Source organism: Podarcis raffonei, chromosome 5 (assembly GCF_027172205.1).
Source record: "Podarcis raffonei isolate rPodRaf1 chromosome 5, rPodRaf1.pri, whole genome shotgun sequence".
NCBI lineage: Eukaryota > Metazoa > Chordata > Lepidosauria > Squamata > Lacertidae > Podarcis > Podarcis raffonei.
In genome coordinates this window covers 16065255-16092576 of record NC_070606.1, presented here as the reverse complement: position 1 = coordinate 16092576, position 27322 = coordinate 16065255, and the positions used below count along the sequence as shown (strand labels likewise).

General features: G+C 42.6%; 1 protein-coding gene across 1 annotated transcript; it reads right to left on the bottom strand.

Moving 5' to 3' along the window:
- Nucleotides 1–111: 111 nt before the first annotated feature.
- Nucleotides 112–24004, bottom strand: TM9SF3 (transmembrane 9 superfamily member 3). Its single transcript, XM_053387989.1, has 15 exons — nt 23806–24004; nt 17181–17376; nt 15956–16078; nt 14208–14368; nt 13433–13510; nt 12604–12735; nt 10633–10799; nt 8206–8300; nt 6482–6612; nt 5315–5454; nt 3895–3963; nt 3640–3786; nt 2828–2911; nt 2611–2687; nt 112–2014 (listed from the first exon to the last, which is right to left on the bottom strand). The coding sequence occupies exons 1-15, from the start codon at nt 23881–23883 to the stop codon at nt 1947–1949; spliced, it is 1746 nt and encodes a 581-aa protein (XP_053243964.1). The 5' UTR covers nt 23884–24004; the 3' UTR covers nt 112–1946.
- Between the last annotated feature and the right edge of the window lie 3318 nt (nt 24005–27322).

The window sequence follows — 27322 nt, the reverse complement described above, 5'->3', positions numbered from 1 at the left end:
CTGCTACCTGAAAAAAGATTGTCCAGTAACTGTATGGAGGATTTGATCTGCTCTATTAGAATTTATGAATAAAACCAGTGTTTATAAAATGAACTGCAAACACTACCAAAATAAGAGGGCCAAAATCATTTAATATCTGTCTGCCATTTAGATATGAAAAGAACTGCAGACCCACCATGGAATTTAACTACACATATAAAACATTTCCAGATAGCCAGCCACAATTCACTTACAGTAAATTGTATTTATTTCTCCCCCTCCACAATTTTCCAAGGTGAAAATAAGTATCCAGGTGAACTTACCTCGGGAAAACTGTTTTCGCTTTATACATACATACACCATACACACAGTTTAGGGCTAACCAACTCCCCTCACAGTAATTTGTCTTTTGGGAACACCTGCATCATTTGGAATCTGCCTTGCCTTGGCGATACATGTTAAAATTAATCTCCAGTCATCTTTGAAAACAAGGAACCCTGAAGGCCTTGCTGCAACAAACCTCCAGAAATAATTGTAATTTGTCCACTATCTATTTCACCATCATAGCCTGTACACTTAATAGGTGCCTCTTCTCATGAGCCAGAAAGCTTCTTTCTAAATTAACAAAGCACATTGGAATTGGAATGTGACCTATCCTCTGGCGTTTGATATATGGAGAATATGTAGCACTTTATTCAAGAATTGGTATTCTGCAGTACTGCTTGAAAAAAATTTCCAACTGCGAAATTTATCTATTTTTTACAATCAGAACATTTGTCTGAAAAGTTTATTTTAAATTTTCTGAACACTTAAAGCAGCACTGCTTTAGGTGTTACACAAGTGTCCAGAGGTAACTAAACAAAATTAAACTTATAAATTACAAGTTTTTGCTTCTGAAAGAGCTTCAGTCAACAGAAAACATGACACACGCACACACACACATTGCGAGGAAACCCCCCCCAAAATTTCATGCAACAGCAGGCAGGGTGTAAAAAGCCACCTAAATTCACACGTTTGTACATTGAATCATGAGAAAAAGTATTCTTTAGTAAATCTGTACATCCAAATACATTTGGGAGCTACATCTAAGTTACATCATTTAATGTTTTATACACTTGTTACCCCTTTTAATCATCAAGTAAACACGCCAAACCGGGGATGGGCGGCTGAGTTAGGAAAAAAGGGAAAAAAATCATTGTAGACATTCAATTATTTTTGTTACCTAGACCACCAAGCGTTGAATAAAAACCGATGGCATCATCTTTATTTACCGTTTTTTCTTGCTAACTGTACAAAAATTGCAGTGCAGAGAATTCCACCTTTGTACTTAAGATTCTTTGGATGGACCTCAGATATAGCTGGATATTCCTTTAATGACGAACCAATGGAAAGTCGGTCCTATTAGACTGATACTGCATGCAAATATTTGCCTTTTTAAAACAAATGCATGTAAATGTTAGAATAGGTGATACTGCAAATTATCCTGGTAGCATCCAGTGTCCCCTTACCCTGTAAAATAGCACTAACAACTGGATGGAGGAAATCTTTCCAGAATAGTATTTTAAAGTACCAGAAACTAATCAGCAAAGTTTTAGGATCCACAAGTTGCATTTTCCTTTTTTAATTAAATGGAACACATGTGTAAATACAGTTTTGTCCTCTTCACTGAAGAGAGCTAGTCTATTTCATCTTTGTGAGCTAGTTTTTGGGAAGATTAGCATGTACTGGGGAGTGATGCCTACCAAATACAATCCAAGCTTTTGCTGAGAACAGTTGAAGAAAGTCAGTAAGAACCTAGGATCAATGAAAACAGATGTTGCTTTAAATGATCCACAAAAGAGAGACCCACAGAGTGCCCAGTGTTAAATACACAATTTTCTCCTTGCGCTTTCTGGTGTGCAAGTTTATATACTCTGTCCCCCACCCCACCCCACCCCAAGGGTTAACTGTTCCAGAGTTCACTTTCCTTAGTCAATTTTCACATTAGTGTAGATTTTTCGAACAAAGGCACTTGTTCCCATATAGCCAATAGCTCCTGCAAAAACAAGGCAAATATATATAGGTTAGATTCGCTTAAGTTCTACAAGACAACGGCTGCAATCCTCAGCATATCTGCTATGAATATGTATTATTGAATTCATTAGGACTTCCTCCCAAGTAAAAGCACATCAGATAAGGTTCAATAATTATGTTTATGCCCTTACAACCATATAGCCTGCAAAAAGCTCCTTCCTTAAAAAGCTTAAGATATGCACCATTGTCATTTTTGGTATATCATTTTTTTAGAATTAAGTTTTGTTCACCCTGGAGTGCAAGCTTCTTGTCATCTCAAACAACACATGCATTTTGGCTTAGTGTCTGTACATGTGCTGCCAAGAGCCATACATATGACAAAAACCTTAAAGACTAAAAATCTGATAAGCTAGCAAACTCATGTTCCCCACCAGAATGAATCAGATCCAGAAAACCAATTTATGGAATGCTTCCCCCCATTTAGGAGTCTTCCTAGCTTGTGTTCTCTGTTTTCTCAATAGACTACGAACTCACAGACATGACAGATACATGCTAATTTAAGGCTGAAACACAATATAACAGAGATGACAGCATTTCAGTATGCTGCAGAAAACTTACCGCACATTATTCCCAGCGCTGTGCTAAATACTGCCATATAGCCAAAGTAAAATGATGTCTGAAACAAGCCATACATCCTGAGGGGGGGGGGGAGAAGAAGAGGGATATTTTTTGTATCTCCCATATTACCAATAATTAATCTTTTTTTTAAAATGTGAAGTATTAGCTTTCTTAATTTAAAAGGGAAGGAAAATACAAAATGTCAAAGGCTACGTACTTTGTCTTGAAAAAGTAGTAATAAAAGGAATACATGTAAACATAGATTGCAGTTGAAGCAGCAGACAGAAAACTTGTCCATTGCCTGAAAAACAGACACAAATATTTCAAACAACTGGGAGTAAAAGCCTGGCAAACAGTACAAGAAAATCTAGACAAGAACTGTAACAGGAAGTCATAAAATCTGTTCAACTATTTTCCACCTTGCATGAAAAAACAAGGTAGCTTTCACTGTTGCACAAATTGTCCACAATCCTTGTGCACTTTTGTGGAACCACCATTTTCTAGTTCTGTTTTTCACACTTCAGAGGGAGAGGTTCCTTTTTCTTGGCATTACTTTTAAACAATGCATTTTAACATTGGAGACTCATCACTTAAATAAAAATATTTACCTAACAGAATATGCATGCCATATAACTGTAAAAATCTTCCAAGCATTTTACACAAAATACACATTATAATTGTCAATAAAAAGAAGTCAAACATAAGTAGACCTAAACAATTCAAAATATAATTGAATCAACAGTTTTAAGTTTACATTATTTAAAGAGTACACATATGTATCTGGTTGGCTTGCTTAAAACACACACACACACACACACACACACACACACACACACACAGAGAGAGAGAGAGAGAGAGAGAGAGAGAGAGAGAGAGAGAGACACGCCTGCCTGCCTGCCTGCAAGGCTACGTGTTACCCCACTGAAAGACAGATTTCTTGTAAGTGCAGAATAGACTTTCTGTAGCACTAATTTCTAGGTTTTTTGCTGCTTAAGACTGACTTGTAAGTGGGAAAAAAAAAATACTTACCACCTATAGTCCTCTGCATTCAGTAGAAAGTATGTACACACGATTGTCACGCATACGGTCACAATGCAGAGAATAACCAGAACTAACATCATGAAGCCATAGACATAATAGATTTTGTAAGCCCAGAAGGAAGTGAATATAAAATACCTACAGAATAAAGAAGCATTGTTTATTGTACAGACATGAACGTTTAATTAAACCAGGCTGATAATGCCTAGTAAAGTGCTTGCAAAGTTCTCTAGGCAGAAGACTCACATTTCAATGAAAATGGATCCAAACGGGAGAATCCCACCTAGGCAAACAATAACAGCTGGTTCCATAAACCTGAAAAGAAATTAGAATTAACTTTCTCATTTGACCATAACTAATGGAATAGCTCACTTAAGAGAGGGGCTCTTGAAGAATCACTGAAATCAAAGAGATGGTTGATTTAAGGATGCACTGGTGGCAAGATCTAAAAGGACTGTGATCACTTCAGTAAGGTTCAGACCATGTGAGTCCTGATTCTCCAGAACTGTTGCTGGCTTAGTTGCATTCTGCATGCAGTTACTGCTCTGGATTAGAGCGCCAGCCCCCTGAATTCCACCTGCACAAGGAGTTCATCACTGCTAGACCAAAAACATGACAGCAGTTCTAAATAAGGAACACCTGTTCTTCAGACCAAATTGGGCACACAAGGTCTTCTCCCCTCAGCTGCACCCACCTGTCCCCACATCGACAACATGTGTGGGGCAAGTAAGGCTATGACTGCAAAAGGAACAACTGGAAGCTTTAATGTGCATCCCCAATTGTTCCTTGGCAGGCAGGGGTTGCGTTTGGCACCAAATGCAAGCCCTACTGGGACTGGTTCCCCTTGGGATCTCTGCCAAAAGCGGAGTTTGCAGCAGTGCCAAATCTTTGCAGCCCCAGCCTGAAGGGAAGAACTGGGAACACACTTAAGAGTGAGCTCCCAATTCTTCCTTTGACGTTTGGATCACCTGATTGACAGCTGGTGACTGCCCACCTGTCAAAAGCAGCCCACAGAGGGTAGCCCAGTTCCCTAATCCTCCTCTTCAAATTATCCACAATACTCAACATTGGTGCTGTGGTCTAAACCACTGAGTCTCTTGGGCCTGCCAATTGGAAGGTCCATGGTTTCAATCTGTGTGACGGAGTGAGCTCCCATTGCTCTGTCCCAGCTTCTGCCAACCTAGCAGTTCAAAAGCATACCAGCACAAGTAGATAGATAGGTACTGCTGTGGTGGGAAGGTAAACAGCATTTCCATGGGCCCTGGCACTTGTCATGGTGTCCCATTGTGCCAGAAGCGATTTAGTAATGCTGGCCGCATGACCCGGAAAGCTGGTTGTGGACAAACACTGGCTCCCTTGGCCTGAAGCGAGATGAGTGCCACAACCCATTGTTCACCTTTGACTGGATTTAACCATCTAGGGGTCCTTTACCTTTTATTACAGACAACAGACCAGAAATAAGCCTGTACATTGCCTCAACCACTGATAAAAAGATGTGGCAACTACCAATGACACCCATAGGATTTTTATCTCTCAGCAAGTATTTAACCTAAAATTGAACTGACCTTCTTGGTAGTTTGGCTAGTAAAGGGGCAAACCTACTTACAAGGGCAACCACCTACTTCACCAGATGCATGAATGCCAAGAGAAGCCATTTATACTTTACCATTTTTTCTCTGGGATTGGACGAGGAACAGCATTGACTCGGCAAGGAAAGTTGGGCTGACCCGAAAGGTTCCGTCCCAGTATTGTGCCAACGAGGTTCAAAGGAAGGATAACAAAGAAGCAGATGCAGCACACAGCCACCTGTAAACTCATAATCACACAAGAAGAGAGGATATAAAATGCATCAAAGCACATGCACCCATTATAACAATTTCTGCTTCCTACCAACATTAATCTTAACATGCCTATTCAGAAAAGCAACACTAAGATTCATTCCATGAAAGGATAAGTATCTGAAGGGGTGGTGGTGGACAGCACCAGGCATGAATTTGATTTCTCCTCTCCTGGTGGAGGGAACTTTGGGAGCCCACTGCATCAGCTGTCCTGGAGCTCAGGGTTGGAGAACTCACACTCTGCTTGGTTTCTCCCCCAATAAAGACAGGTTGTTGTCTGGGGGTCAGGAAGTCCCCCAGGGGTTCCATTTCCAAACTTGGACTGCATTTTCAGAGCCTTCCTAATCCAGCTGCTCTCCTTCCCTCAAGAGAGCAGCGGATGACTCTTTTTTTTAAAAAATGGGGGAAGTAGGGATTTTTTGCTAACATTTTAGCCGCTGAAATCCCTTTTATTCGTTTGTTTTCAACTGGAGTGAAAGCCAAACTTAATATAAATATGTCAAAGGAATATGCTGGATGATTCCTATTTCTGCTGAGGGACCAGCTGCCTTTGGTTTTCCACAATGGTCATCTAAAAGCAGTCATATCAGGCTAGTTTGCATCCTGAACTGCTTCCATGTAGCTGGCTGTTTTTAAAAATTAACTAAGATTTGTGGTGGAGCTTACCTTCCTTCTCTCCCCGCCCACCCCCCAATCCCTGTTTCTTGGCATATTGTGTATTTTGTGTTATAAGCTGTGGGGCAGGGACTGTCTTACTACAGATCTTGCAAGTCACTGACATGCAGACCCCCGAAAGGGCCCCCCCATCCTTGCTTTAAATAAACTAATTATCAGGATGCATCAGTAAACCTAAGCTTTTGGCTTTCTTGTTGATGTGATGTAATTCAAAGTTTTGCATGCAAGTTCCCGCCTACTTTAAACTGTTAATTTCCCAAGGCAATGTGTAGCAGCCTTCTTGATTTAATAGATGAAACCTACAGCGCTAATGTACTCACCATTGTTCCAAAGGGAATAGCCCTCGATGCATGATAATAGATGGCAATGAAATTAATGAAGAAGGCTGTGCCACACACCATTGCAGGAATAAGGAATGCCCCAATGAACATCTGCTTTATCCACCGCCTTCCTGCAAAGAGAAATATCCCAATGAAATTAAGATTCAGGACTCAAGCGGCATGTGAACATGTTCCTCTCTGTAGCCAAAAACACTGTGTTTTGATATAGGAATGATTAGGTAAAAGGAAAGCATTATGTATATTCAGTATAGCTCTGAAAAACAAATTTTGGTTCAGGGAAAATATTAATATGTTAAGATCAAAGTCTGATAATTTTTAGGCTGGAAATGTCTGGATCCTAGTATTATCTTTCTTGCATAGATCTAAAACAGACTCACATCTCAAATGAGTCTATCACCAACCTTACTTGTACAGTGGTACCTCGGTTTAAGAACAGCCCTGTTTATGAACTATTCGGTTTAAGAACTCCGCAAAACCGGAAGTTGTGTCCCGGTTTGCAAACTTTACCTCAGTCTAAGAATGGAAGCCAAATGGTGGAAGGGCAATGGCAGCAGGAGGCCTCATTAGAGAAAGTGTGCCTCAGTTTAAGAACGGTTTCGGTTTAAAAACGGACTTTCGGAACGGATTAAGTTTGTAAACCGAGGTACCACTGTATATGCTATAGTCAAATAAGTATTTTGAAAGGTAAAAAAAATGACAATCATGAGTCAGTAATACCAGGAATAGCTTCTGTATCTTTTTAGAAAAGGCTCAAAGTAAACTCCAGGGCAGACGGAGAACATTCACCATCTGGTGGCCAGACATGGTTCTACACTCTAGTATGGTGGATCATGGGAATGCCATGGGCGCAGTATATCTTGATTTCAGCAAAGCATATGATAGAGACTCCCTACACTAACAAGGGGGTAAAATAGGGGCTAGACAATACTATGAGATAGAGCCATAGCTGGTTGAGAAACCGTAGCTAACAAGCGCTCATAAAACATATCTGCATCGACCTGGAAGAGGGCATTGTCCCAAGCACTATACTGTTCAACATCTTGGCACAATTCTGTCTTTCACCTCTGGGATATTCAAGACAAGGAATAGATACAATTGATACGGTATCTGCAGGAGAATGGCCCTCTTGTTATTTGTAGTGTCTGCTGTCACCTCGGAAACGCCAGCAGCCTCCCATTCCTCTCCAAAGCCTTAGGTTGGGGTGTATATTTTCCCATAAATGAGAACAGAGTCTGGCCTTCAGTAGATTCCAAAGGGTTTCTTCAGATGGCAACATATGCTCAAAGGGACAGGAGAAGATACTGCAGCACCTGTTCAGCTATTCTGATTATCATGCTGCTGAGGTACTGTGAACCTTTCTCTACCTCTGCCACAGGACACAAACTTGCTTACCCTTCACTGACTTAACTACCAAGCCCTTCTTAACTCCTTTCTGATCAGGTGGGAGCAATCTATCCCAAAGACAACAGCATACTACTACTGTATTTGCAACATTTAACTGCGGCCACAGTGTTAATTTACTCAAGGTATTCTCGCCACAAAGAAATTTGCTAGGCACAAAGCTGTCTGCAGAACCCAGAAAATTCACAACTGTATAATGGTGCAGGTAATCCCAAACAGTCAAAAGCAACCCAGGATGGTGATAAGATATTAAATTCCTTCCAAAATTATATTTAATACAAAAGTAATTTTAAAAGCCTCACCTCCTTGCCTGGCATAAAGGCTTCCTCCAAAGTAGCCATTCACTGGGGATGTTGCAGCATAAACAAAAATAGCGGTACTTAGCATTGATCCTCTCCTAAAATGAAAGACATGTAGTTTTGGCTACACAAATGACTGCCTGAAGTCTACCAATATAAAAAGTTACAAGGAGCAAATTGTGGAAGGGATGCTGAATGTTTAGCTTCAGCTAGTGCAAAACACAAACAATTTTAATGTGCAGCAAGAACAAAATCCCAAAGTGCTTTGAACATCTGGATTAAGTATTCCATTATAACCACAGTTACATGTCACCCTAAGCTGCCGCATGCTGCTCAATCACACTTCCCCTAACCAGGATGATAAACCTTGGCTTATTAGAAAAACCACTCATGTTCCCAGACCACATGGTAAGCCAAAGTTTGTAGCTTGTTCCTCCCCTAGCGTGAGCAGGAGCAATAATCAATAATCAAGCAGTGTGACTCATTTGTGATATGCTATGGTTTGTAGCTTACCATGACATGCAAACTGTGTCACATTGCATAAAAAGTAACAACTAGAACAGTTTAACAGTTTTGGGAATAAGCAACATTAAATTATGTTCAAATATATTTTTTAAAACTTTAACCTAAAAATCTTTTGGCCAAATTCTATTACAAGATCTAAATTATTTAACAATTATGCCCTTATAATTAAACACAATTCCTTGCAGAGCAGAAGTGCTGGTATCACTGTTGTAGCCTAGCGGTACAAGAATCAAAACAATAGGAGATACTGCTAATTCCAATGTTGGTCTTTCAACTCACAAGGCAAATCGTCACAGGAGCCCTCCAGTGAAATTTTAGAAATGGCAATATTTTTCAGATTACAGCAGTCTGGAAACAATACTCATAAGTTTTCGTTTCTGCTAAGTTCTACAACAGGGGTAGGCAACCTAAGGCCGAGGGGCAGGATGCGGCCCAATACCCTTCTCAGTCTGGCCCGCGGACGGTCTGGGAATCAGCGTGTTTTTACATGAGTAAAATGTGTGCTTTTATTTAAAATCCATCTCTGGGTTACTTGTGGGGCATAGGAATTCGTTCAGTTTTTTTCTTCCCAAAATATAGTCCAGCCCACCACATGGTCTGAGGAACAGTGGACCAGACCACAGCTAAAAAAGGTTGCTGACCCCTGTTCTGCAAGGATCACTTGGAAGCTTCTGGCTTGTACATACAGTTCCAGAGGGTTTCCACAAAAACAAAGTGTCTCTCCAGAAGAGAGACTGGGAGAGCTGCAAGAGGCCGTTTTTCACCACTGGCTTGATGCTCTCTCTTGCTATTCTATGCGTTTTTTGAAAAAGCAGATACCGTTTACACCTTTTGAATGAATGTCAGTCACTGAAAAAACAGTCTTGGAATCCAGCAGGTTTTGGGTTCTTATCTAGTTCATGGCCAAGTCAACTCTTTTGAAGTCTGGGACATAATTCATCATTTCTCCTCATCTGACGGGATGCACCTTTCCAGGTTGCCTGAGCCTCTATAATGCTCCCCCAAGTACTGTATTTTTTGCACCATAACACACACTTTTTTCCTCCTAGAAAGTAAGGGGAAATGTCTGTGCGTGTTATGGAGCGAATGCCTGCGGGTGGCGGGGGGGATCTGCTGCAGTCGTGAGCAGAGGATCCATGGTTCCCCTTCCTTGCCTCCTCCGTGGTTACAAAGCATGGATCCACATGGATCCTCAGGATTTTTGCATTGGGCTACTCCAAACTCACTGTCAGATCACATGTCTGCGGCCACAGCATGAACCACAAAAATCATATATCACTATTTCGTTTAGAATATCTTTTTTCTTGTTTTCCTCCTCTAAAAACTATGTGTTATGGTCTGGTGCGTGTTATAGAGCGAAAAATATGGTAATCAGTTTGTGTTACTAATTATGCTTTTAATCTGCACATAGAAAGTACAAAATCAGGAGGTTTCTGCCATCTCCTCCCTCTTTCCATTTGCACCACACTATTTCCAAAGGGTTCCCCAGCCCTCAAGGGGCACAGGGAACAGGGAAACCTTGACATGAACTCTTGTTCATAGAAAGAAAGCCAGGATCCAAGATAATAATAATAATAATAATAATAATAATAATAATAATAATAATAATAATAATTTATTTATACCCCGCCCATCTGGCTGGGTTTCCCCAGCCACTCTGGGCGGCTTCCAACTGAATATTAAAAACAATACAGCATGTTGTTTTAAACTTTTCATTTCTGAAATTACGCTCAAGGGTTCTGCACCATGATGGCCGTTGAGAATGATTTATGCACACGGTGGTGGTTCTCATCTCCTGGGCATAGAGAAATTGCCCCAATGTGATCCACTTTGTAAACGGTAAGGAGTTCCTGAATCTCAGCCAAGATCTTTTAAGATATGATGAAGGCACGAAGCAATACTCACTCTGTGTATAAATCCTCCAGCATTGCAACAATGATCACTATGAAAGAAACTGCAAAGATCTGGCAGCCAGAACCAATCAAGGATGAAAATATTAAAGGATGACTGGATGGTCTGAAGACATCGCCATGAACCTGTTTCCAGCCATATTCATCACCTAGATCTCTGTCCTGCACACAAAAAAGTTTGAAAACAATCACCAGGAAGGAAATGGCTAGTAGTCAATCCCATTTAAGCAAAAATACCCATTTAAGGAGGAGAAAGAGAGACAATGGGCAAACTGTTATAGGAAGGAAACACTTTGTGAGACGCTATGTATCATAAAGGTAAAGGGTAAAGGGACCCCTGACCATTAGATCCAGTCGCGACCAACTCCGGGGTTGCAGTGCTCATCTCGCTTTATTGGCCGAGGGAGCCGGCATACAGCTTCCGGGTCATGTGGCCAGCATGACAAAGCAGCTTCTGGCGAACCAGAGCAGTGCATGGAAACGCCATTTACCTTCCCGCCAGAGCGGTACCTATTTATCTACTTGCACTTTGACGTGCTTTCGAACTGCTAGGTGGGCAGGAGCAGGGACCGAACAACGGGTGCTCACCCCGTTGCGGGGATTCGAACCGCCAACCTTCTGATCGGCAAGTCCTAGGCTCTGTGGCTTAACCCACAGTGCCACCCGCGTCCCGAATGTATCATGAAATGTAATAAATATTCCAAAGCACTGTACATGAGGGTACTAAAGCTCACTAAATGGCAAGTGCTTGATACAATGAGGCATTTCGCAGAAGGTTCAGCCAGGCGTCTGGCTACTTGTGGTTAGAGTGAGTTGCCATGGTTGGCTGTGATCCATTCTCTTTGCAACGCTAGGGTGCTACAACAGATTTGTATTTCAGCTGTACCCATTCCCTTAGTAAGAATTCCTGGATAAACAACACCACCAAATCCTGGGGCTCTGTCACTCAAATGCTAGATCCCAGAGAGCTGTAGACAATCAGCTTAGGCAGAGGGGAGGGGCATTCTGCACACAGCACCAGAAACCTTGCTAAGGGCTCTCAAGGACTGCCCCAAGGGGGAAAATCTTTTCTTTCAGAGGAGCTCAAGCTTAGAACCTCCGATGTAAGGAGAACATTCGAGTACTGTGGTTCTTGGTCATTCATTTCCAGTGTTCTAAATGTTGGGTGATTCAGAGGATCTCTCTGCAACTGTTTTAGCAGTTTTGCTTGGACATAATTCCTGACTTATGTGTTGATTGGCTCAGGAGTCAAAAAGCTCTTTCACTAATGAGCTCCTGCTTTTGAGTGTCAATACTCTGCTATACTACCGGTGGGGATTAAATGGCTTGGGCACTTGCCTCAATCTGTATTCAATTGTGCCAGGTCAGCAAGCTTTTGAGAAAGTTCTTTGCCATAATCCACTTGCATTCCTTTCTTTGGAACAAGGGTCGAAAGAGTGAAGGAATGTTGCTCCAAGCAGCTTTTCTTTTATGAGGTCTTGCGTATCTGAATGCTCTGAGACTTTCCAACACCACAAGTTGCACTTGTTTGAAGTCCTTGCACTCCTAAATAATTCCCTATAGTGGTAGGGAATTCTCTTGACTTTCTGTCCAGGCATGTTGGGGTTGGGGGTTGGAAATGCCCTCCAAAGAAGGAAGGAAGATGCAAGCAATTAAACTGAATATATGGGGGAAAGTGACAGAATAGGATAGGCTTCCTAGTCACCAAAATGACTAGCTGCACCTCTGACAGTCAAACATAAACTGAGCAGCAAGACACCCCCATACCCATATCAAAGAACTTCAATGTTCCTGCATTTAAGCCCTCACATAAATTACACAGAAACACAGGAACTGAAATCTGACCGAAAACTTGTTCTAGAGATCCTTTCCTTTTACCGAAAAATTACTGTCATTTGGACAAGTTTTCTAGAAATGAAAATGCAATTTTTAAAAAGAAATAGTAGCAGATAAACAAGACTTTTACCATATCATCCATTTCTTCTTCTTTACTGTATCGTGCATAATCTTTTCTCAGTGTCCTCATTAAAATCATAGAAACCAAGCCCACCAGGAAAATAACCATCATGAAGGAATTGAAGATTGAAAACCAGTGAATCTAAAATAAAAAAGTGGAAATGTGTCAGCTTGTTTATTACTTAAGCAAGCTACTCAAAAGACAAAATAAATACTGTAGCCCAGCGATGGGGAACCTCAAGTAGAAGGGTCAAATGCTGCCCAGAAGGCCTCTCAACTTGGCCCTTGGGACTGTTCCTAAGCCACGCCCCTCACTGTCCTGCTCCACACCATCAAATGCTCTCCCCACCTGGTTAAAATGTGACTTTGAAATATAATAATGCTTCTTGTTTGACTAGATGGAGAACGGTGGTGGGTGTTCATTGCATAGCTGAAATGTAGCCTACTGTACTAAGGTTTAAGAGTCACATCTAATAAATAATAATAAGAATAAGAATAATAATAATAATAATAATAATAATAATAATAATAATAATAAGGTTGGAGGGGCAAGGTGAAATTAAGAGATTGAAGGAACATATTTTAGAAGCAGAGCTCATATGTAAAGCTAATGGAAGTTAGGAACACTAAAAAAAGAGAAAAAACTCTTGTTGCATGCTGATGTTTAAACACCACAGGTTTTAAGTGACCTCCCCAACCTTAACCCTGGTTAAAGATCTGAAGGAGAGTTCACTTTCCGATCCGGACACTACCCATTCAAGATTTAACCAGGACAGGAGTTTTCTGGGTTACTAATTATTATAATGTGTATATACATAAACTGAATAAAGGAAACATACCCTGTGCTGAAAGAAAGATGGGTCGAGGTACTTGTCAAATCTGTCTTCAAACTTCACGTCTGACCTTTTCCATTTCACCTAGAAAGAAATTAACACTTGGAAAGCTGACAATATTTGGTTATAGGTCTACTGAATTCCAGTTCAGCAAATCACCTATAGTTAGGAAAAAATAAAACAGGTTGTGAACTGGCAATCTGAGTTGCCACCTTTCTTTGTGACCCTACTCCTGTGCCTAACATGCAAGAGAACCTTTTCCTAGTAGGGAGACAGAGATAAAGAATCACTTGTTTATTTCAGTCATTATTTTCTCCATGTCAACTGCTGCTGAAGGCACAGGGGAAGGGCCATCAAAAAAATAACGGCAAGCTGGCAACCATACAGGAAGAAGGCTGTTGAAGCAGAAGACCATGTGCCAGAGCACCGTTAATATGCAAGAGCCAAACTCAAGAAAAACTCTGCTCCAATAAAACCCTTTAAAGCACAAAGGTACTTTTCAGGGTCTGGACTTGGGAATCCTAAGCATGCAGAGGCCCAACATACAGCAATCCAGGGCATGAGGTGTGAGAGTAAGTTTTTGAAGATGACCTGCAGTTATATTCAACTGCCAGCTCTATTTTTATATATTGTTGGGAATAGGGTAGAAAGTGACAACGACCACACCAGTTAGCTCTCAACGCAAGGCTAAAACGAAGAGATTAGCTCAGCTCACTGAATGGCCTAGTCACCACTAACGTAAGGGTATAAATAATGTTACCCATGAATTTGAATTACTTACGGAGTAAGACATTTGGATTTTGGTGTTGGGAACTAGTTTAACTTTTCCTTCACTTGTCAGATTCACATCTACAATTCTATTTCCATTATAGCCTATTTCAAGTTTTTTGTACGTCCAGAGATAGTAATCTTCGCCATTTTCGTCAGCTTCACCAACAATACCTGCAAAGAGAGGGGAACTGATATAAGTAATATTATTAATTCATGCACCGAAGCAGGTTTTGTTTTGCAGCAGGCTTGCCGTCTACAAGTGTGGCCCCCTGAGGGGAATAAAGATGGGCTTCAAGAGTTAGATACTTCCCTGCTGTTGCAGAGATAGAGAGAGATGAAGCCTGCAGGCAAACTCTGCATTCTACGCACACAAAACGATCCCACAGGAATCCAAATTCTGGGTAAGAAAGCTAAATTACACAACATAAAACAAATGTGCGTAGTTTACTTTGCTTCTGCTAGTCATGGAGAGGGACAAGGAGCAATATAGGCACTGACGCACTCTTCTGAGCACTGTTGATTCAATTCAGCTACACCTTCTCTGACTTCCCTTCCGAGATCTCACCAAGTCTGCTGCCCATTAACTGATCAATTATAAGTAAATTTGGATATAAACATTAAACCTGGAAGTTTAAAATCAACTTACAATGTAATAAAAAAGAGCTATCACACACTGGGAAGGGATGGCTTCCATTTTAACAATCTCATTGCAGTACCCCAGTGGCCTTAAACAGATGCCTGCAAGTTTATCATTATAGATTAGAACTAAATTAGCTAAATCTGTAGTAGATTAATCTATCAACCAGACAAATTAAAGTTTGCACCCCTACTCAAATCAACGGTCTCAAGAACATTACCATATCCTTGGAAAACTTGCACGGCTTAAAAAAAACCCTTAAAAAAATATAGACCGTTTCACAGCACACAGCCATCAAAGTGTTGTACGCAGCAAAAACAGAGTAAAACTCAGAAACACAAGCTTGAAGAACAATCAAATCAATTCAGCAAACTCTAAAACAACAAAATTATTTTATCAAATACAAAATTTCACCTCAGCCTTCCTAAAAAAAAATATCCAGTAGCTGCCTAAACACCATCAGCTGGGAACCAATTCCAGAAAGCTGGAGCTGCCACACTGAAATCCCAGTTTCCAAGTGCACTTCTGGGGCATATGGTAGTCTCAGCATGCAGTGCCCCATTTGAGGAGCACAGTTGCCAAGAAGGGATATTGTGGGCAAGGTGGTTCCTAAGATATCCTGGTCCCAAGTTATTTTGGGCTTCAAATGTTAAAAGCAAGACCCTGAACTGTGCCCAGTAATGTATTGGCTGGCTATCCCAGTCAACAAGCTGTTGCATTCTGCATCCCCTGCAGCTTTCAAGTTAAACCCAAGGGAACCCCATGTAGAGCATGTTGCAGTAATCCAGTCTCAAGGTTACCCATAAAACAGTAAAAAACTGTAATCTTGTGTGTCACTCCAGCTGAGTAACACATACCCATTCCTTCCAGCATGACGCAGAGCTACAAACCCAGAAGCAAGCCTAAGTAGCTTGTGCCAATTCCCACTGCCAGTTATTCAAGGTTCATGTGGAAGAGGCAATGCTTGATCAAATAGGGAAAAAAGTAGGATAAAGCAGGACAGAAAAGATAAAGAAAGGATAAAGAAAGTAGGATAAAGCAGGACAGAAAGGCGTCAGATAAGATCAAGGGAATACTACTTATTTAAATGTTTTCCGGTTCTGCAGGCAAATATTTCTTACCCCATATTGGCAAGTCATCTATGTACATCTGATACCAATAATGATTTTTGATAGCATAAACAAATGCATCTCTTGTTTGCTTATCCAAGTCTATTTCACAGTAAGTTGTCTGCATCACATCATCTGTGGAAATTATTTAAAAAAATGCATTAATAGTGCATTAACTGAAAGTTAATTGAGCCTTGGATATTACACCAACATTATTTTACTAAAAAGATCAGTCACTCAAAGATCATTTCCCCACTTTCAACCCCGCTGAGCTCCTTTATGCTGCACTGTTGCTAACCCTTGCTGCTGAACTACAAATAAAACTAAACCCACCCACAAGACCCCAAAAGTCTATTGATGGGCATCAAATGCTCAAGGACTTAAGAGCAACCCAAATCCAGCTTTTTGGCTTTGAGTATATACAGCTCTCAGTCCCTCAAAGCACAGAGACTGCATAGACCATCACTCCTGCCATGCTTTTCTCCAAACCAATACCCAAACCACCAGATCAATCAATCAATCAATCAATCACACACACACACACACACAAATAAGACTCCCACAAAAAAGAGAATGTGTGTATACATATACTTAGGAGATAGGATTCTGCCTGTGCAAATTTTCCAGCCATCCTTCATCATGGTTAATGGTAACCAAATTAAAACCCTGGTTTCAAATACAGTGGTACCTCTGGTTACATACTTAATTCATTCCGGAGGTCCGTTCTTAACCTAAAACTGTTCTTAACCTGAAGCAACATTTAAGTAATGGGGCCTCCCGCTGCAGCTGCTGCGCCGCCGCCATGCGATTTCTGTTCATTCTGAAGCAAAGTTCTGTTCATCCTGAAGCAAAGTTCGTAACCCGAGGTACTATTTCTGGGTTAGTGGAGTCTGTAACCTGAAGCGTATGTAACCCGAGGTACCACTGTACTGGTTAATAGCAACTCCCACTAAACCTTTTTCCTAATCTTAAGGTCAACACCAGCATTAACCTTTATGACGCTGAAGACAGGTGTGGGAAAGGCCCGTGGAAGGGAACAGGAGCGTGGCCTGCTTCTGAACCCTTAACAATAATTGTGAACAAAAGTAGTATCAGTGATGGTGTTGGAGGGTTAATGAAGAAGTAACTGAGCTGCGGTAAACAAATTTCTGAACATAAGACAATGTAATTCCAAGTGTGTGTTTAAGACTGGAACAGTCGTGTGCAAATTTAGAAAACATTAACAAAAGCAGTTTACCTTTAAATTTAATGTCCAGACCACTGAACTCCAATTCGACTCCTTGCAGTGCTTCTCCAAGTGTTTCATGGTAGTGACCAATGCTTTTTTTGGATCCACCACAGAAAGGGAGAGAAAAGTATTTGTATGTCTCCTGGCGATTGTGGTATGGTCCTACTGTATTCATCCATAAAACAACTTCTTCTTTATCTTGGTACTGAAAAGAAAGCATATTGAAAAGTAAAAGGATTATAAATAAATGTGTTATTTAGAACGGAGCAAGTATTCACAGGAAAATCTGTGAAGAATGTGCAAAACACAGTGGGGAACATTTTTGCTTTCAAGGGCCACATTCCCGCAGAAGTAAACTGTTGAGGGCCAACTGAGATTGAGCTAATTATAGGCTCCCTCCTTGCCACTCACATGAAATTAGGCCAAGCTTGTACAGCCTTACTTTAAAATTAGGACTGCGCTACATATTCAAATCCTTTTCTCTCTTGTATCCATCTTCTGCAGATAATAATAATAATAATAATAATAATAATAATAATAATAATAATTTATTATTTATACCCCGCCTATCTGGCTGGGTTTCCCCAGCCACTCTGGGAGGCTCCCAACAGAATTAAAAGCACAACAGAACTTCAAACATTAAAAACGTCCCTAAACAGGGCTGCCTTCTAAGAGTCAGATGGTTGTTTATTTCCTTGACATCTGATGGGAGGGTGTTCCACAGGGTGGGCGCCACTACTGAGAAGGCCCTCTGCCTGGTTCCCTGTAACCTCACTTCTCACGGGAAGGGAACCGCCAGAGGGCCCTTGGCACTGGACCTCAGTGTCCGGGCTGAATGATGGGGGTGGAGACGCTCCTTTAGGTATACTGGGCCGAGGCCATTTTGGGCTTTAAAGGTCAGCACCAACAGCACCAGGTAGCACACTGTTGGCTGAATTGTGAAAGCTTAGCAGGATCGCCGAAGAATTGATGCTTTTGAATTATGGTGCTGGAGAAGACTCTTGAGAGTCCCATGGACTGCAAGAAGATCAAACGCATCCATTCTTAAGGAAATCAGCCCTGAGTGCTCACTGGAAGGACAGATCGTGAAGCTGAGGCTCCAGTACTTTGGCCACCTCATGAGAAGAGAAGACTCCCTGGAGAAGACACTGATGCTGGGAAAGATGGAGGGCACAAGGAGAAGGGGGCGACAGAGGACGAGATGGTTGGATAGTGTTTTCGAGGTTACCAGCATGAGTTTGACCAAACTGCGGGAGGTAGTGGAGGTCAGAGGTGCCTGGCGTGCTCTGGTCCATGGGGTCACGAAGAGTCGGACACGACTAAACAGCAACAACAACAACAGCAGGATAATGAAGTGTTTGTCATTTGTTATGTATGGGTGTTAAAATGTCCAAGAATCCCATCTTACTTTTGATGGCAGCTCACATTCAGCAGACAATAGTGAGGTGCTGAGTTTTCTCAAAAAAAAGTACCGGTACATTCTGCTTATCATCTCTTAACTTCCTTTGACAAACAATTATTGGTGGTTTGCCACCAAAACACACAGCTCCCTACTGGTGGCACAGCAGTTGCAGATCATTGCACTAATAGAAGCTGGCCTCAGCTTTGCCAAGCACAGTGCCCTGGCAGTTGTCCATGCACCCTCACACAAGGCAAAGAAAATCTTGGAGCATAGGGCTACTGCAGTGTCAAAAAGCTGAGGCAGAGCTGCAGCAAGTGGATAGATAGTTAGGAGAAAAGCAACTGAACAAGGCATGAGACAGTTTTTGCTACCTACCTCAAAAGTGACCAAAGCGCACTAGGTTTCTACATAATTTGGGCTGCTAAATGTAAAAAAAAGTGCAGTTAAATATGTTTTTTCCTATGCAAAAAGTAAGTAGTATCTGTACTCCTTTTTAAATAAGAGTACACGGGTCAAGTAATCGTCAAGGAAGATGTTAAAGAGGCATGGGTTAGAAATCTAGCTGGAATATGGCATTTTAAGATGGGAACAAATGTCAAAGGCTTCAGAGGAGAGAAGCAATTAAAAAAAGCTAACAGGGTAAATAAGAATAAAGAGTCCTGTGGCACTTTTAAAAACGAACAAATTCATTGTGGCATAAGCTTTTGTGGACTACATTTCCCCCCCATCAGATGCATAAAATATTATCCCAAGTTACAGGTACATATACATTGCTTTTGGGGTGTGTGTGTTATGAACAGTAAGGTCAGAGAGAAACCCTGTCTCTTAGTTGGTTCGTGCCAGGGTAACAACCAATGGGCTGAGTTTGTTAATTGGCTTCACAAGAGGATCAAACTGTTTTAATAGGAGCATTCTAAAATAAGTTGTTTATCATCATCATATTTATACCCCGGGGGACGCGGGTGGCACTGTGGGTTAAACCACAGAGCCTAGGACTTGCTGATCAGAAAGTTGGCGGTTTGAATCCCCGCGACGGGGTGAGCTCCTGTTGCTTGGTCCCTGCTCCTGCCAACCTAGCAGTTCAAAAGCATGTCAAAGTGCAAGTAGATTAATAGGGACCGCTTTGGCGGGAAGGTAAACGCCGTTTCCGTGCGCTGCTCTGGTTCGCCAGAAGCGGCTTAGTTATGCTTGCCACATGACCCAGAAGCTGTACGCCGGCTCCCTCGGCCAATAAAGCGAGATGAGCGCCGCAATCCCAGAGTCGGTCATGACTGGACCTAATGGTCAGGGGTCCCTATACCTTTACCTTTATTTATACCCCACCTTTTTATCCTGACAGGGACTCAGTGTCTGTGTCGTTAACGAAAGCGCACACATCTGTTTGTGTATTAAATTTCATTTAATAAATATATTAAATCTAAACATTGTGTATTTAATTATATATTTAATTAAATATATATTAATTGTGTATATTAAAAATATTAACTATATTGCAAAAACTTTAATTTATGATATGGTAATTTAATTCAGTGTATGGCCCATGGGTTCTGTGTCAAAGTACTCTTGTGGCCCACTTAAACTGAGAGGTTGGATCGCCCTGGTCTAGGATATAAGGCAGGTGGCTGCTAGTGAGGTGGGAAGAGAATTCAGTGAAGGCAACATGTCTGAGCCACAAAAATTACTTCTGGCATGTACTAGGGCCAAACACTTCTCTTGCCCTTCCCACTGTGCATTGACCGGCACAAAGATCCTGGCTTGTATTAAGCCAGTTCCTTCATTTTGCCCAGAACAGGCAATTCTGGCTTAATGTCTGTTAACCAACCAAGAAATAAGCCTGATCCTGGCTTCTTTTCCCGATTTAACTATACAGTTGTACCTCTGCTTACGTATCCCTCTGGATATGTAAACTTCGGGTTGCGAACGTGGCAAACCCAGAAGTGTATACTTCCAGGTTTCGCCGTGTGTGTGTGCAGAAGCACTCAATCACAACACGCGCGTATGCAGAAGGGCGCCTCCGGAACGGATCCGATTCGTAACCGGAGGTACCAATGTATTAGGTCTGACAAAACACAGAACTCTTGGTTAATATACAAACCAAGATGTTTGCACTGAAACCAGTGTTTTCTTCTGTGTTTACCCATTCATCACACCCAAGAGGAGTTGTGGCTTCCTTCCAAGAAGCTGCACACTTTTTGATTCTATGGAAGTGAAATCAGCTACACAAAACCAAACTATGCCTTAGCAGAAATAAGCAGGTTCCCGAAAAAGCTTGCAGTCATTTTAGTCCTCCAAAGGCCCTTTTGTTGCTGCGCTGTGCTGAGGTTTGGCTTAGTGCACCATCCAAAGCAGGGCTTCCGGTTCAGCGAGGTGAATCCAAGGTTTGTTCTTGGTTTATAGTTCATGGTTAGTCTGGGAGAGCTAAACCATTAACTCTGTTTCAGACAACATGGTAAGGCAAATCTTGGCTTCACTTATTGCAGCACAGCTCCAGAAACAATGGCAGAAAGAAAATCAGCTACCAGCTACTCCATGGGAGCCCACACATTCATGTTAAGCTAATGTTTGGCTTAGCATAATGTGCGAACCAGGACAGTCTGTGGTAGAATATTGCCTAAAAATCAACACAAGAGCATTAAGAATACCATTGTTCCCCAGACTTTCAGTTATATCACACTGATAAGAGAATCTGTTTTTCCAAGCATGGAATAGCTCCCACAAATTATATATCCTCATAGGATACCTATAATGTTATTGAATATTCATCCCCAATAGCCAATGTTTAGCCAATGTTCATAGAGAAACTTGATTCACAATTTTAAAAAATCAGCTTTCATCAGTGTGACAATTCCTGCCCAAACAATTTAGGTTTTCCTATTTGCCTTAGACAACCCCTTGCTTCTATGTACATGTTACAAGCATTCCTGCCATTTATCAAGAACTGTTAACAGCTGCCCTACCTATAAAGTCAAGCATTCAATATTCTGCCAGGGAAAACTTTGTTGGTTTAGTAGCACTGTTATACCAGGGATTAAGGCATATGCTATGTGCCAGAACAAACTCATCCCTCCTTGTCTTTGACAGAGAGTAGCCTTTGAACAGCACTACATAGGCTAAGGCTGCAGTCCTAGCTCCACTGAATTCAATGTGACTTACCTCTGAGTAGGCATAGGACTGCAGCCTTAGTCTAAGATCTGGCCATTTTCGGTAGTGGCACCAAGACTGTACAACTCTTTGTTGAAAAAAATCTGCTTGCTGCTATCACTGCTTCTGCTTGCCTTTCAATAAACCAGGATACCCCTGATAAAGGGTCTGGAAACCAATGGTTGTGGGAGTTGGGTATGTTTAGGGGAGACTGAGAGGAGCCATCTTCAAATATCTAAAGGACTGTCACATGAAAGATGGAACAGGCTTGTTTTCTCCCATTCTTAAGGGTAGGACCTGAACCAATGGATTCAAGTTACTAGAAATGAGATTCTGACTAAACAACAGGAATAACTTTCTGAGAGCAAGAGCAGTTCGACAGTGAAACACACACCCTCAAAAGGTAGTCCTCTCCTTTATTAGAGGTTTTTAAGCAGGGGTTGGGTGGCCATTCATCATGGATAGGTTTTTTCAGAGTCCTGCATTGCAGGTGAATGGACTAGATGACCCTCAGGGTCCTTTCCAATTCTACAATTCCTCTTCCAATAGTTTTCAACAGGTATTGCTTTTAAAAAGGAATTCTGGTTGTTGGTCTGAAGACCTCCAGGAAGACTGCTTTGGCCCCATTTGCTATGGATGGAAAGGCTGCAGGATGTTTGCTTCCCCACTTGCTGCCAGAAAGAACATTCAGCTCCACTTTAATGAAGGATAACAAACTCTGGAACCATCCACCAGTTAGAAAACCAAGGCCTGCCAGGTGATGTGTATGTGAGAGTTGTGCATTACAGTTGGTTGCTTGAAAGGGAGAGCACAAATCTTTAAAATAAATAAATACACTGTTTGTGGGGTTGTTTTTTGTTGTTGTTTTACAAATTTACTTTGTAAATATGTACTGTGGGTTTTTATGTTTTATGTTGTTTTAATTTTCTATTACACCCTTTGCCACTGTGAATATTCTTTTTATAGAAAGGCATAGAGAGAGGGAAAGAAAGGACACATGAACAGGAAGTCCCAGAATCAAACAATTCCATGGCTTTGCAGGTTCACCCGTAATGATAAGCCAGCTTCCCCAACACAGCAAAGTGTTAGCAGGGGGAAGAGCGAACTGGAAACTTGAACAGTGAGCACCAGCACACTGCTTGCTTGTATGAGACCATAGATAAAAATAAACAATGGCTTAACTTGACACGCAAACCAGGTCAGCATTTTATGTGCTGCGCATTTCCTATGTGTTGTTATAGGCTACGCGCACCCCACAGCGCTGCAGGTTGGCCACGGCTTATGGCAGCATATCCAAGATTGCACATGCAAGACCCCTGCTTAACTGCTCTCCAATGGGGCAATAACCTGCCACAGAAACGTAGGTATCCCCCACCACCTTTTGCCATGCTAGAAGCCAAGACACGCAGAGGGGCAAGCTGCTGCCTCTCCCAACTTTCACGTGAAGGGACGACTATCACTAGCGCATCCACGCCGCTGTTCTCAAAACTTGCCAAGCCCGTTATGCGATGAGAGACGGACGGTTTTTAGTTTTTTTAAGCGGATGTGGCTGGCGTTTCCCCACCATCACCACACACCAAACTCTCGCAGCGCAACGTTCCCTCAAGGAAGCGAAAGGGGTGGCGATATCCAGCGAATCTCTCCTCCTCCTCCAACGTGACACGGGGCTACAAAAGTCTCACTCGCAATCCTATGCTCGGTGAAGTTAACGGGGCCGGGCGGCGCAGGATGGAGCTGCGCGGCATCCTGAGCTCGGTCGGCCGCTTCGCCTCCCCCCTCCACTGCAGAAAAGGCGGCTCCTGACGAGGCCCCCTCGCCCCCGCCCCGGTTCTTAAGTCCCAACAGGGCAAGAAGCCTTCCTCGCTCGGAGAGACGCGCAACGGGCCCTCACCGCCGCCAAGCGAAGCCCCACTGGGCCCTCTCCCTCCTCGTGGCCCTCAGAACAGGCCTGGAGGAGGCAGAGGGGCCGCCCCGAACCAGGCCCTCTCAGGCAGGGCGGGCAAGCGAGCGACTGACTGACGGCAGGGCGGAAGGAAGAGGGGAGGCCGCCCGACCCCGCCGCCTCAGGCCCTCCGCGGCGCGCCGCCTCACCGTGTGCTCGTGCTCGTCGGCGCGGCCCCGCAGCACCAGCAAGGCCGCCACGCACCACAGGAGCCCGGCCGGCGCCATCCCCGTCTCCACCAGCCGCCGCCGAAGAAAAGGAGGCGCCGCCGCTTCCGCCGTTCCCGCCACGTCATCCGGGCGCACACCGGAACAGCCGGCGCTTACGGCGGCCGGCGCCGCCCAAAAAGGCTCAGAAGGCGCAGGCAAAGGAGAGTAGGGGAGGGGAGGCGTCGGCGGAGGGGCCAAGCACCACCCCGCGCGATCTTGTGACGCGAGAACGAGAGATAGAAGAGAGAATGCGGGAGGCGACCGACGTGCGCCGGGTTTCCAATGAGTGGGCGGGGCGAGGCGAGCTGTCAATCCCGCGTGTGGGGAGGAGCTGCGTAGGAACGGCATGTTAAAGCCATGCGGGGACCGCGGCTGCTGAATTAAGCGAGGATTTCCCTGAGTGTCGCATCTCCACATTGTCTGCGCCTAAGGATTATTTATTAATTTTTGCATCCCGAATTATTATTATTATTATTATTATTATTATTATTATTATTATTATTACTTTCCTTGAGTCCCTGTCAAATAAAAAGGCGGGGTGTAAATAAATACAATAATGAATATAGGAATCACAGACAGAAACAGAAACCGCTAAAAACGTCGAAGGGAAAAAAAGCAACTGATAAAGATCATAGGTTTGGAACAGGAGCGGGAAACCTGATTTTCAGAAATTGTAGTAAATTAATTTAATTTGGTTTGATTTGTAATACAGTGGTACCGCGGGTTACATACACTTCAGGTTACAGACTCCGCTAACCCAGAAATAGTACCTCGGGTTAAGAACTTTGCTTCAGGATGAGAACAGAAATCATGCTCCGGTGGCGCAGCGGCAGCAGGAGGCCCCATTAGCTAAAGTGGTGCTTCAGGTTAAGAATAGTTTCAGGTTAAGAACAGACCTCCAGAACGAATTAAGATCTTAACTTGAGATACCACTGTAATTTGGAAAATTACTTAAAATAATTTGGGAAGAAAATAACAATTAAACACGGATAGAACGAAAACTATCTGTGCCTGAGTGTATACATATATAAAAACTAGCTCCGTTGGTTAGAGCATGGTGCTGATAACGCCAAGGTTGCAAGTTCGATCCCCGTATTGGACAGCTGCATATTCCTGCATTGCAAGGGGTTGGACTAGATGATCCTCAGGGCCCCTTCCAACTCTACAATTCTATGGAGATAGTGTGTGGAATGACATAATAAGAGTTATGCCCATGGACCTTAATTCCCAATGTCTACATCTTGACCAGATACTCTGCACAGAGGCTGCATGCAAGAGAGAAGTGAGATGTCTACAGTTCCCTTACAGTTCTGCTGTCTGCTCTCCTCCAGACACTGGAGACCTGCTTGCCATAGCAGGTGAGGGAGCAGACCAAACTAGCACACTGCAAGCACAGGATCCAAGGGAACCTCAGTTGCCCCTGCTCCCACTACAGCATGTCAGGAAGAGTAAAAGGTGCTGACCCTCGACACCAGATGAAGAAAGCTTAGGAAACACTTCCACACAGGGGCACCTCCAGGCAATACAGTATTGTGACTTTTTTCCAGGAGAATGCAAGCTCCCTTTTCCACTATGCACCGGAAGCAAGTTACTGCAGTGTAGCTCTTGAAGCCACTAGCTCTGCCTCCTTACTGGAGCTAACATTGTGTGGCTCTCCCTCCTGGCTTTGCTCTTCACATTCCTGCGCTTCTGGGAAAACCCCAGTCAGCCACAGAACATTTCCTTGTTGACTCAACAGACACCACACTCACACTGCTGATCATTCTCCCTCCTCCCCCTTACATGACTATAGCAAGTCAATTCATCAGTGCCTGGAACAGTAACATAGATAGCAAACACTGCAGGAAAGGCATGCAGAAGCAGAGAAGACAATCTTTACCTAAGTCATACCCAGGAATGACCACTGGGAGGAGTGAGGAGAAAAGAAATGCCATGGTGTATCTATATCTGCATCAGCACAAGCGGACGCCTCCACCTGCCCCAGCTGCAACAAAACATGTCTCTCCTGTTTTGGTCTCTACAGCCACAGCAGACGCTGTAATTCTCCCACGGTTTGACTTCACCTCCGAAGGCACACTCCTCCATTGTCTCCCGAGACAGACGGGTGCCAAGGACGTACTCGGGGCAAGCCCGGCAAAATCAATGGACTTAATTTATTTAAATGGTTCTACATTGAGTATGATTGGATCTCACCCATAGACTTACCTTCACATACACCTGACTGTAAAATATCCAGGATTTGCAAGATGGGAACTGGTGACGTAACATCATGCCTGGGCATGTGTCTTTGCTTAGTTCAGGCATAGGCAAACTCGTCCCTCCAGATGTTTTGGGACTATCATCCCTGACCACTGGTCCTGTTAGCTAGGGATCATGGGAGTTGTAGGCCAAAAACATCTGGAGGGCCGAGTTTGCCTAAGCCTGGCTTAGTTGCTACCTTTGCGAATGGGCAGGAAAGGTGGGGGAATGACTCACCCTCTTATTTCATAAAATTTATATACTGCTTGATTGTTTTAAAAAAGAAAACCCTCAAAGTGGTTTTGTCCTACACCTGGACAGGGGGAGGGGACAACCTAAGGTTGCAGTTTTGGACTGAAGGTTGAACTACTCTCTGGAAGAATCCTGTGGTACTGGTGGCCCCCTAGGAACTGAATGGAAAGTCAGCTGAGTGATTGGGTGAAATTATGGAAGGAAGGTTTAAAATTTACTGCATGCAATGCCCTAAAAGAGAATGTGATGAAAATGATGTATAGATGGTATATTACACCTGTCAAGTTAGCGAAAATGTATAAGGTCAGTAATAAATGTTGGAAATGTAAAGAAAAAGAGGGAACATTTTATCACATGTGGTGAGAATGTAAAAAGGTGAAATGCTTCTGGGAGATGATATAAAATGAGTTGAAAAAAATGTTGAAATATACATTTACAAAGAAACCAGAAGCATTTCTATTGGGCATTGTGGAATGTAAGCTCTTTTTATATGCAATAACAGCAGCAAGAATATTATTGGCCCAAAAATGGAAGCAAAAAGAGTTACTGACGATTGAAGAATGGAGGATGAAGTTAATGGACTATGCAGAATTAGATAAACTAACAGGAAGGATTCGAAACCGGCAAGACCAGAAATTCACGGAAGACTGGAGTAAATTTACGGACTATTTGAAAAGTAATTGTGAAGAACAGACGACGTTTGTAGGGTTGCAAGAAGTTTTGTTTGGAGTATTATTAGAAGTATTGTAAAAATGGACAAGGGGGAGGATGATTTGTTAAAGAGATGTAAAGGCAATATAAAGTTAAGAAATGCATAAGAAGTGGTTAAAACGGTGGCTCATCAGAGGTGCTGACGGAAGTCTAAAAAGATTTTATAAGTGATAAGTTTTGTGGTACATTTTATAATTTATATGTTAAAATTAATAAAAAATATTATAAAAAAGGAACCGAATGGAAAGTCATATCT